Source organism: Tachypleus tridentatus, chromosome 12, assembly GCF_004210375.1.
Source record: "Tachypleus tridentatus isolate NWPU-2018 chromosome 12, ASM421037v1, whole genome shotgun sequence".
Taxonomy (NCBI): domain Eukaryota; kingdom Metazoa; phylum Arthropoda; class Merostomata; order Xiphosura; family Limulidae; genus Tachypleus; species Tachypleus tridentatus.
Genome location: NC_134836.1, coordinates 5,393,123 through 5,406,380, shown reverse-complemented (window position 1 = coordinate 5,406,380; position 13,258 = coordinate 5,393,123). Strand labels below are relative to the sequence as shown.

At 31.2% G+C, this 13,258-nt stretch overlaps 1 protein-coding gene across 50 annotated transcripts in view; it reads right to left on the bottom strand.

Annotated features, from left to right (window-relative positions):
• The window catches only part of trol (terribly reduced optic lobes), a 324,267-nt gene that overhangs the window by 235,021 nt on the left and 75,988 nt on the right, over positions 1 to 13,258 (bottom strand). For all 50 annotated transcript variants that reach the window (XM_076469289.1, XM_076469303.1, XM_076469310.1 and 47 more), the window contains 4 exons: positions 10,006 to 10,119; positions 4,269 to 4,385; positions 2,913 to 3,020; positions 348 to 461 (listed from right to left, as the gene is read on the bottom strand). In XM_076469289.1, coding sequence (XP_076325404.1) covers positions 348 to 461; positions 2,913 to 3,020; positions 4,269 to 4,385; positions 10,006 to 10,119 — 453 coding nt within the window. The remainder of the gene's footprint in view (positions 1 to 347; positions 462 to 2,912; positions 3,021 to 4,268; positions 4,386 to 10,005; positions 10,120 to 13,258) is intronic.

Sequence of the window (13,258 nt, the reverse complement as noted above, 5' to 3'; positions counted from 1 at the left end):
AAATTGGGCTTTGTACGTCTGCACACTTAAACATTCGCAATGTTTTTTAGATCTTTTAGCTTAATTGGCAAACTAATCACAACTCCAGGAGAATATACACTATTATCTGCACATGGAATGTGTCATGATGCATTATGCATCTTTTACAAAAATTTACAGCATAACAGATTAAACAGAATTTATAAATGCAGTGTTATACTAGAAGCACCTCTTTTATAAAAACATTTTATTTGAAAACATTAAACAACAACAGTTAAAGAATTAATTTATGGTTAGGATTTCTAATTTTGGACAACTGAAGAAAACACTGTTAATAAATGTAATTAGGTGTAAAGCATATTACTCACGACAATCAGCTTCATCAGATCCATCTGAGCAGTCAAAAGTTCTGTCACATCTGGCAGAAATAGAAATGCAACGGCCATCTCCACACTGGAACTGGTCAGTAGTACATTTACCAGCTAGCGGGAAAAAGTTACAGTTTGTATTCAAATTGTTTAAAACAAGTGGCCAAAACACTGATAGCACTAATTCTCAGGCATTAGAAAATTAACTCTTTCTATACCTGGGAGTATCACTGGCATCCATTTTTAATTTTCCTTCTCCCATTGTAAATACTATGCCAAATTTCAAAACTAAGACAAACTTAACTTGTTTTCAATAGCTAAAACTAAATTGATGATTTAATACTTCTATCAATTTAAGTTATGAGACTGAAGTTTCTGTTATGAGACAATACTTTCAAAAAGAATCATTAAAATTTCTTCCTCTCATCTAGAATTCCTACATTTTCCCCATTGTTGATCAGAAAATCCCACTCTATATGCAATAAATGTCAACTTGATTTATATTTATTAACTTGTTTATTGTGGCTACAAACTTAACAAAACACTGCAAAAACTGAGTGGTAACTACTGAAGTTGATAAAATAAAATTTCAAACATATTTATGATCTATGACCTGAATTTTCACGACATCGCCATAAAATTTCTGTTTAGGTAACAATATTTAACAACTTTCTTGGTCAAAATAAATTTTTGTTTAATAAATATTTTCTTTTTGATGAACAAGTTTTGTTCGAATTGAGAAACATAAAAAAATAATATTCAGTAAATGAGTTCAGTAATTAGAATATTTGCCATCAACAACACTACTCAAAATGAACTTGTATTTTGCCACGGAAGCAATTTTTTTGAAGCCCTTAAACTGGTATCATTCAAAAGTTTTTTGAGAACAAAGATTTCTCCAAATAATTTATAAAACAGTTCAAGAATAATAATTTATTGCAAAATCTTCCAAACTTTCCATTAGATTCTTTTTGTTCATCCTTGCAGAAACTAGATCTTCTCACTTTCTTACAAAAACAAATTACTGCTGACACCATTTTAATAAATCAACTCAAATAATTAAAGTAGTTCATAACACTATGTAATAGAAATGTTGTTCCTGGATAGTATGTGTTATTTCTTAATTGCTTATGTTGTAAAAGTACAGAAAATGGCTATTATTCCCTCCAAACTTTGATTTTGTGACCTGGATAATGAAATTTAGAAATTAACCTATTTTCTATGTAAAAACAGGCAAATTTGAACATTTTCATTTACATAAGGTCTGAATAAAACAAGATATGAATCAAGATTTACATGTATTTATACTAAAGTTATACAAAAATGTTTAGAAGTGAGTAATTTTTCGAGATTTGTGACTGTAATGTAAATCAGTTTCACGTATTAGCCCCCAAATTTAGTCTCCTATCATGTTTTTGTTATACACTTCCAGGTCACAAAAGCAATGTTTGAAGAGAAAAATAGGTCTTTTCCATTTACTTTAGGCATAAGCAATTGGGAAATAACACTTTCTGCCCAGGAACAATAAAAAGTACAAATTTTGTTTCATAGTGTAATCTGTTCTAAACAACATTTAAATGTTCCCTATAAATGCATTGGTGATTGTTCAGATTACATGCTATGACATCTTAAAATGGTGGAAAGAAAGAGCTCTAATTATATTACCTTAAATATAAAAGGAGAAAAATTTAAATCACAAGAAAGGATAACTGTATTCTCAAAAATGACAATTCTTTAATAAATATAAATCTATGTTTAGGTATAAGCATAAAAATCCAAGAAAAACAGTTGTGTATTGTGTTTCAAAAACTTAAGATAAAATTGTGAAAATAGAATAAGAATAGTTATTTTTAGTTCAGTCTTAAAATCTAATATACAAATGAGCTCTACACACCCAAAAAGGTCACAGAAACAAATGACAGTCTAAAAAATAAAATAATAACTGTTTCTGTGTAAACTTTATGAATATAACAAGCCTCTAGAGGATTGTTGAGGGAGTGTGAATGATGATGACAATGCTAACAAATACTTTAATCTTTAGAGAAAAAAAATTGCAACAAGAATCAAAGTATTTCTAAATTATTGCAGATATATCTAAAAAAAGAAAGAAAGTATCTGTGAGGCATCTTAAATGCAGTAAAACATCCAGACAGAGAGTTCCAAACTTTACCAGACATCTGAAAATTAGATTGTTAGGTTTAGGCAGTTCCATAGAACAATGAAAATAAAATCTTGATTAAAATAAAGATAACCAATAACAAAATCTCATTTTTACACCTAACTTGCATACTTTCACTAGAAGAACAAGAGTGGTGATTATTTTCAAAGAGTACTTATCACATTATTTGGTGTTCAAATTGAAAAAAAAGTTTTTTCATGTTTTATTAAATCTATCCAAAAGTTTTCTTTACAAGCATTTTTGCTGGGAATACTGAATCTGTAACAATAATTCTTAAGTATATTTTGAAGCATACACCCAGCAGGTTTCTATATTCAATAATTACACATTATTCACCAGCTTTTCTTCTTTTTTTTTTAATCTCAAATGACCTAAACCGAACTTACAGCAATCTCTCTCATCTGAACTATCCTGACAGTCATTATACCCATCACATTTTCTCCTGGAGTCAATGCAGTAACCATTTCCACACATGAACTCATTGGGTCTGCATGCTAAAGTGAAAATAATTCATTTGTTTATAGTTTTACTTCAGTATAATAACCTTAAAAATATATATAAAAAGTATACTTCATGTTAAGCTAAAACCACACAACTAATTATACTGTGTATACGTTAAAAGTTTGTAAATAGTGTTCAAGAACATTTTGCCTTTATTTTTAGTACTACCCGAGCTTCAATCTGCAGTTTCTGAAATGTTAATGTTTCACTTTAAAAAATTAGTATATATCAGATGTATTGGCTCAGGGTCCCTAAAAGTGTTATGTTTCATGTGTAAATAAAACCAGAATTAAAGATATCTTTTTTTTTCCTCTTGCTACTGAAGTTTATACATCATTCTATGTTATAGCTTACAGAGTGCATAATTCTTCTCATAACAAATAGCATGGTATGCATACATTTTACTGATGTCATTACAACATGAATTACGTTAACCATACTTTATGTGATGTCATTTATATCTACTGAGTGACTGATAACACACCACTGTAAAGTGGCATGAATGTTTCACTAGATTACTGTTTTACACATAACACTAAACAATCATAAAGTGTTTACTTTTAGTGCGCTCATGTTGAAAACTTTTATATTTCATTTAGTTTTGGTGAAATAAATGTTTAATGCAAATTGAAGTTTAATAATTATATTCAAAACAATACTGTAGATAAAAGTATTTCAACATTTAGTTGTGTTTTTTGGTTAGTATCACTAAAATTTGGATAAATGTCTTTTTTTAAAGGCAGACCAAAAAGTATTCACAATTATACCTGAATCAAAAACAAGTTAAATATTCATTGCCATACATATAACCAATTAACACAAATTAAAAAAGTTAACCCTGCAAGCAAATATCAAAGAATATAGCTTTATTCAACTTTAAATATAAGAGGATAATTGTTTAGAATTATTAATTATATCAATATCAGTGTCAGTAGGTACATAAAACAGATTTGTAAACTATCAACAAGTTAAGACTGCAGCACATTGCATTAAATAATACTGTTTTGATTACTTTAATTCAAAAGCTTCTTACACTGTAAACTAGATGTTTGCTATCAGTTTTATGTATAATAAAAAGTTATAGTAAACCAAATTAATCTCTTAAAGAAGTGTAAGCCACTATCATAACTATCATAGTTGAAACACTAAACTTTAAATATGAAAAAAATTTTACACCATACTCTAACAAAATGCAGACATGTATTACATACAAATGCATTAATTTACTAAAAAATACTTACGACAGTTTCTTTCATCAGATCCATCATGACAGTTCTGCCGATTGTCACATCTCTCTTGAGAAGGTATGCAAGTTCCATCACTGCATCGAAATTGGTCTGAGGTACATCCAGCTATCACTGAAAGATAGTCATTTATACATTTCATATTTACAAGAAACAAAATTTAAATATCAATCACAAAGAAATCAAAACACAAGAATAATTTTCTCATTTTGCCAGCTAAATAGTTATGTAGCTCTTAAAATAAGTCAATATTCTGCACTAAAAGGTAAAAGTCAACACTGCTACACAAATAGCAGAAACAAGTAATATGCAACTTTTATTGGTTTAAGTGATTTATTTAAAGAATATTAAAGGATGATGTTTATATACACGTTTGTGTAAAACTGCAGTACATTAGTGGGAAATTTTATGAATTACTGTCTCAGTAATTATGAAAGCATTTTGTCCTATGAAATACTTTTATGTGATACAGTTTAATTTGTACAGAATATTAATTTTTCAGAATCAATCTCATCTTTAGCTCTACAGTACTTTATGGTTGATTAATTATCAATGGTTTAATCTGTTTGTTCAAAAAGATATTTTGGACAGAAGTCTTAAGGAAATATTTTCACTAAATCAAGATGTAAAATCAAGGCATATTTCATTATTATTCATGCAGAAAAGCAACATTAGCTTTTCTCAGTATCCTCCATTTAGTACATGTTTAAAATGTACAATTAATTCTGAAAGGATTTTAGCCAAGACTAGTTAAAATAATTTATTCTGTATTTAAATATCCACAATATATCCATTTGACTGACTATGAAGAAAAATCTTAAAATTGTTTATCCCTCAAAATAGACAAACACAAAACCTTTATTGCCACTTATAGAACTCAATACACTATTTATTTAGGAAAAAATATTTTTTGACGTAGTCAGTGGCAGATTCTTCCTGGTGGTAAACAAATTCGAGAAGAGAGAAGACCTAAAGAGCAAATGTCACAATCCTCAAACTAGCAGTGACTGGGAGGTTTTTAATATTTCTTTGTAAAATTAAGAACTTAACACTTATGTAACATTAAAATTTATTAACTATGTTTTGATGCCAAGTTTACTCATGTACTATAGTAATAAAGTAGCTTAATTAAATTTTTAACAAAACTAAGAAGTCATGACATGCTCATTTTGAACTATATGAAAGTTGTAATTTTTGCTTAAGGGAAGTGTCATAATTATCACCAACACATTTTGACTTAAAATATGTATTCTATTTGTATGTATTTTTAAGTTATTTTTATATTACCATTCACTTAGATAAATTATAAACATCATATTAAAGGTTGTATGTCAATTAACAAAATGATACAAAAGAAGTGAACAAAAATGACAACCCCATAAATTTGACAAACTGCTCATGACCTTAAAAGACCTGCTTCTTGCTTCTTCAATCAGGCGTTGTCTTCGCCTTCACTTTGTCAGTTGTCAGCTGCCATGCCTACCAGACTCCCATTCACCAGATTCATGTAAAACTTATCAACCCTTTCAACCCAAAATTATCAATAGTCACGTAGTCAAAATTCTTAACTTCTACCAAGTGCAGGGTTGAAGGAGGACTGTTTAGTCTTTGAATGCTCCTGGGGGGGGGTTAATATTTTATCAGAAATATTAATCTTATTCCAAAACAACTGTCAGAATAGAGAGAGAAAGAGAGAGAGAGAGACAAAAAAACTAACAATAGTATAAGATCATGAGAAACATTACTTCTGATATTTGAATAATATCCAGTTCATTGTTCCATGTTATTTAGGAAAAAAACCAAAAAAAACCTTTATAAAAAATACAATGTAGATAGGTTGTATTGGACTTGTCACTTCAGAATAAATTAATTCTTAAGGAAAGAAATAAACACTACAGCTCAGGCTGTATAGAAATTCTAATAACTTTACATTTACAATCATTAAGTATCCATGAGGTTTAGCTCAACTAAAGTTATATAACATTGAATAAGATGTAAGGTTTCCATGTGAATAGTAAATAGTAGCCATGTATAAACTATTAACTGAAAATAACTTTGTTAGTGAGAAATGCAAGTTTGACCAAAAAGTGTTATATAGAACTTCCAAATTCCTTACAAATTTCAATAGGTTACATGCAAGATTAGAAAATATAATTCAATAAAGATGCAAACAAGACAGTAGACATGGTATTGGCAACATTTTTCATCATTCCTACACAATAGCTCTAACAAATATTGAGTTTTTGTAATCCTATTTTTGCCTGTAGCATTCTACTACTCTGTGTAGTTGTACTATTGTGTGGGAATTATGCAAATGTTATGTCTACCACCCTGTTAGCAATGTTTTTGAAGGATTGATATTAGAGACCCCCACATTTACTTTCATTGAAGGGTTTTTTTTTCTTTACTTCCTTTTTTAATTCAGTGTTTCAATAGGCAGAGGGAGATTGTACTTATAACCAAGTTCTAAATAAAATGGGGTTCCGAAAGTAATATTTACTGTTTATCTATTATTGGCTAATAATTCTAGTTTCATCCTGTATTTAAACTGTTTATAGGAACAAATTTCTGCGAGAAGGCTAGGGGCAAGAAATAATGACATTGTTTATGTAAACATAGTGATTTTTTAACATAACCACTTGTTATTCACATTTCTAAAAGCTGATACCCCATTTGGAAATATGTCCCTGCAGTGAAATTGGTTAACACCACTGTTTTCATTTTTGAGCTAACATGTAATAAAAAAGCAGAAGAAAAATAACATTTTTTGCTCTGAAATTCAACTACACATCCAGAACTTGAGTAAATCATTATGTAGTTATAAAAGGAAACACTGTATAATACTATAAATTTCTAATCATATATTGAAGAGATAAGTAAAACACCATTTGGATGAACAAATTTGAGCCACCCCTACACAGATAGTGCTGCCACCTGCCTAATAATTTCTAGTGGAAATGGTTCAGAACTTGTGGCATCAGACCATAAAGAGTAATGAAGATTATCAATCAGAAGCAGACAACTATAGGAGGTATAACATCTATTAATATATGCAAAACAAAAAATAAAAACAGAGACCATTTATTTTTACATAATGGCCTATCAACACTAATGGAAACAGAACTGGATTTTAGTGTTTAAGTTGTGAAGCTTACTGCTTAGATGCTGGGAAACAAACAATATGATAAAAAGGTCAGTTAACTGAAGTTTTATGGCACAAAACAGCATAATTATTTGCACTTATACTCTGATGTTAGGAATGAATTTATTCATTTATAAAAACTATGTTAAATGTACTTGAAAAAACATAGGGTTACTGTACTTAAAGCAGTCAATCTCAACTGCTCTATCAACACAGTCATATTTTCTATTACATCTCAGTAAACTTGATATACATGACCCATCACCACACAGGAACTTGTCTCTGGTCTAAAATAATAGTAATAATAACAGAAATTAAAAATGTTCATTTTTAACTAATGCACGTTTTTTGTGTTATGGTGAATGAATCTGTCATTACTGTAATGAGTGAAATCAATATTTATGAAAAAAACACCCTCCAACTATTATAAAGTTTAAAGAATATTTTTACCTCTGTCTCAATCTTTCAATGATAAGTCTGTCAAGTAAAACAAATATTATTAAAAATTGTTAATGCAATGAGGGGGGATAGGGATCATAAAAAAAAAGAACTAAGATAAGTCCAAGATTTGAGGATGTGTTTAAATTATTTTCTCAAGCAACAAATCTGTATTTTGACTTCATATCTGAAAGATGTAATATTTAGGAGCCAAAATAAAGATCAACACTACATCTTGTAACTTAAACTTGATTCTTTGTTTAATTGTGATTATATTTTCATTTTAAGCTTCCTATCTCATTTCTGTAATTTGTTTGAAGATTCCTATTCCTCCCTTTTTAAATTAATAATCCTTAATAATCTTGTTCCTTTAAATTTGTTTTTGTCCATCATGGTCATAAATCTGTATAACAACAAGCAGTTTAGTTTAATGAAATACATAGTTGGTGTATGACGCTCTCTTGAACAAACAATGACAACATTTGGATTGGGTTCTTGCAGACTGTATGGCTGTTGCTCGTGATATAAATTACCAAAATGTGTTCTCGTTGACAGTGGTGATCCATGTATGATGAATATGCAAAACAGTGATCAACATGAAAGTATATAGTCATAAATAAGAATGGAAAGACTGTAAGCACTGAATTAGAAATACTACTGAACCATACCAAATGGTGCATATATCAATAAAATAAACGTTTTATATATTTCTTACAGCTGTTATACTTCCCCCTTTTTCTACTCCTCACTGACCTTAGTAAAGTTGATCAGTTTCATTGTAGCTAGCCATATTGTTTTCTCAGAATGACATTTTGCACACACTGCCAGGTTGAAAAATTATTAATTAACAATTACAAACTGATTTCATTAATATACCTTTTCCCCTTCATTTTTGATGGAGTTTGGGTCATGACACTTCTAGGACCCTTTTCCACTCTGATGACCTGCAGCGTATTTCATGTGAAACTAAGTAATGTTTAAGTAAGACAGCCACAAAATGTCCAACTCAGTTTTGCCTAGAATTGCTATAATTTTTGCCCTCACCTGCTTGAATAATTCTTGCCACTCCTTACAGTCAATTTCAAGGATGGCTGCTATATCTGCAGTATCTACAAAATTTGCAATTATACATGTTGCCTATAACAACACTTTCCAACCATAACCATGATTACCAATCCAGTGTTCAAAAACAAGCTTGGTACTATCTTTTGAACAACGGCTTAAAGACCTTTTTTTATGAGACAGTTTAAACACTTCTATAATGTTTTAGTTGTTTGTGTAACTTAACTGAAAAAAAAAATCTATAACACTGTTATATCCAAAATGGCAGAAACCTTACTACAATGGTAAATGTTTTGTGCCTGTCATATAAACATTAATTTAGAGCCACAGCCTATATACAACAGATTACAAAGTTCCCTATAAACCAGTGACTACATTAAAATTACAGTGCCAGTTATACATCTGATGTCATTTGATAGGTGGTCAAATAAACTTAAAAACCTAACACAGTGCACAAAGAGGAGATCAGTAATACTCCCTAGGTTTTATTCTAATACTCTAAGCAGGCTGGCAGAACAATATTAAAATATAACAAGGTAGGTAGGTAGGCAGGCAGGCACACATGCATGCGTGTGTATACAACACAAGCAATCTCTTTACTGTCTTCTGATAAGTTTAAGTTCTGGTTTGATGACTAACCAAGTTTTTTGTTTTATGCTGTATATTTAAGATCAAACAAATCAATTTCTATCAATTATTCTTGAAGCAATTAAAAAATAAAGAAACTAGGTAAATCTTTTATCATAACAGATTTATAAATCTGGTAATTTTTTTTTTATCATTAATTACATTTCTGTGTATTGTATTTCTTTGCACTCTTTTCAAAAACCATCTGTTTTATTATTTGTATTGAAATAATTAAGTTCGAACCAAACACCAATTAATACTAGATTTAGTACTAAATATTTGAAGTTCAACACATAGCTACTTCAATTTCGGACCAATTCTGTTTCACGAATGAAAAATAAGCATCATGTCATCTCTAATTTGAGACAAAGAAATAATGAAGGGAACTTGTACACTAATAATATACCCCCCATTACATAAAAATTATGTCTTATCTATTTCATTCAAACAAAAAAGGCTACTCACCACAACCAACTTCATCAGATCCATCTGCACAGTCATATTTTCTGTCACACTTCAATGAACTAGGTATACATGTTCCATCTCCACAACGGAACTCATCTCCAGAGCATTCTCGTGCTAAAAATAGTTATTCTTTTGAATAATTGTGACAAAAAATGGATGCTAAGTAGGCATTCCTTAGGTAAATACTATTTCAATATTGGACTAGTATTTAAAACAATGAAAGAGGAAGACAGCATATAAATAGTAGAAACTGTTTATTCAACCTATCATTGATCATATCTTTATCAAATACTCATATAAAAGACAGCATCTATTCAACAAGTATGACAGCAGCTGATTTTGCTGTGAAAACTGTATGGTATACGAAGAAAATCTATCTATTATCCAGAAACATAATTAAAAGACCATAAAAAATTAATTGTTACCCTATGACAATACATTCCTCTTATAAACAAACCATAAAACTGCTTGTGCATTTCCATTTACTTAGTAAGACTAACTATTCCATTTGCAAGTTACTTTAATTTAATTAAATTTTAAACTAAATCTTAAGTGTTATTACTGCTTCTCTATTTTGTAAATTGTTCACTAATTTGCATTATTTAGAGTTTGTGGCTGATTGTTTCATTGTTTTTTGGTAGAAAGCAGCATGGCTATCTGTACCTCATCACTGATGTAAATATAAAAACAAAAGATAAAAAATAAAAATAAATCAAGTTAAGATAAACAATGTTCAAAATGATGGTACAAATTTCAAAAGGATGAAAAAGATCAATATCTCAAAAAAATAAAAACATGATCAAGTTGGACAGTGTCACCCATTGTTAATAACACCAATGCATAGCCAACACAAAATAACTTCCTCCCACTGATCCTCATGAAAACTAGATGACCACAAAATGACAGTACATTTGATCTGTTCACCCCAACTCATCTGCCAACTTCTACAAAGCCATGCCTTGATTACAGGAAAGGCACTGATAAAGTCAGAGCAAACTGACTTAACTATAGTGTTAGCAAGTGTGTTCCCACAAATGCAGACATAACCATAAAAACTGGAACAGAAGAATGGTTCGAATGATGATTGGCAAACAGAAGACAGTACTTTCAAGAGTATTATCCAAATGAGTCAAAAAACATCACAGCTTGGGAGGGTAATGAGCTATGGTGGGGTGGGCTGATTCAATTTGTGCCTCAATAAAATGGCAAAGTCCAACAAGGAAGGAAGAAAACCTCAGATGAAGTGTGGTAAGGATTGAAGCTTCATAACATATGATATAGTTTCAGTGTCAGGGGTGAAGAGGAGGTTTGTGGAACTCAATGGTGAGAGGAAAGCTCCCATGAAGAGCTGAAGTCCCATATAGTGAACAGAATCCAACATTTTCTTAAGGCACAGAGCCTGGCAAAACCATAAACCACTGCCCAATAGTCTAGCTTGAAATATATGAGGGAATGATAGATCAACAGAGGATATCCAGTCCACTCCCCAAGAGACACAGAAGAGGACACATAGGATATTCAGTACCTTTTACAAAAAATTGATTGATGCAAGAAACAAAAAAAATTTGCAATCAAAGATAAGCCCCAAGAATTTTGCCTCAGGAACTACATGAAACAAAACCCATCAAGATAAAGGATAGGAGTGTAAACCCCATTGGTGGCAAAAGCAAGTGCAGATGGTTTTAGAGGAAGAGTTGGTAAAAGCATATGCTGTAACTCACTTCAAGCATGTCAGGGCAGTCTGAAACTGCTGCTTGATAACCAACAATTAATGTAAAAGTTGTTGACAAAGAAGCCATTTGCAACAGTAAAAGGAAACTAGTTACTGGTAGTATTGACCTTGATACTAAAAAGGGTAACATTTTAAATACAGCCCTGAGGGACCTCAAATTCCTATGTGAATGAATGGGAGAGATGAACCCATATATACATCTGTCTTGTAAAAAATTACAAGTTAAAATGAGTAAATGGTCATACAATGCATATATGAACGAAGGTCCCATAAATTGCTAAACATCCTCAAGATCAAAAAAGACAAAAACAAAACACTCTCTCTTAAGGAAGACTTCCTGATTGAAGATTTGAGATACACTGAGGTGCTGTTGAGAAAAATTACATTGGGTGGGTGACAGGAGATTGATTCAAGAAACCAAACAAGATGTGAATTAACCATGCTCTCCAAGACCTTGTAGAGACAACTAATCGAAGCAAATGGATGATAATTAGGGTTCTATGGATCCTTCCCAGGCTTTCATAAAGGAATAATAATAGCCCCATGTCAAACATCTGGAAAGACATTTTCCTGCCAGATCTGGTTAAATACAAATTAGAAGTGCAAAAGAGGTAAGAGAGAAATGATGCAGCATCTCGTAGTGAACACCTGCAGGTCCAACTGATGTACTGTTAAACCAATGAAGATTGAGCTGGAGTTTCAACCACCGTAAAAAGGCAATGTATAATCAGAGATACAACCTGTCCAAAAGGAAAAGAGTGACCTCTCAAGCATGATATTTGATGGCCAAGAAGGTAAAAAAAAGAAATAGAAGTACTAAAATATAAATTTCTCCAAAAGTATCAATGATGTATCTGTGTATCAGCAACTTCCTGAAGAACAAGATAGAAATGGGGAAGATGGGAAGCCTATCTTCCATTGAACTTCCAAATCTTGTCCCATGCAACTTTGGAACTGGTGGCAGAAGAGATGCTAGTGGTGAACCTTATCCAAACTTCCTTCTGGTTATGACAACTAACCTGTCAAGCAGGGTCATGGGTCTGCTGGAACTCAATGAGGTTGGAATGAGTGATATACCTGTAAAAGGTATCACAAGCCTATTTTGGTGTCTTCTGTGGCTACTGACAGGCAGAAAACCACCATATATAAGGATACCATGGAAAATGTGTTGAGATTTTGAGGACAATGATTAGCTGCTGCAATAATATAATTAGTTACTGCATCCCTACAGTTGTCTCTAGATAGAAGACTAATGACAGTAGGATTTTGTTCCAAAAGAGTAGTGAAAGTGTCAACATGCTCCAACTTACACTGATACTCTGGTCAGATGGTGTTGGTCACGACCAATCTCCCTCAAAATAATGAAAAAATTATTATTGCCAACCATCCACAAAAAATGAGAAACAAGCCAGAATGAAAGAAAGAAATGTTGTGATCTGAAAGCATACACTCTACAGAACCCCTCCCATGAATATCTGCACCACCCCAAATAGGACTGTCAGCTTAACTGACCACAACCTC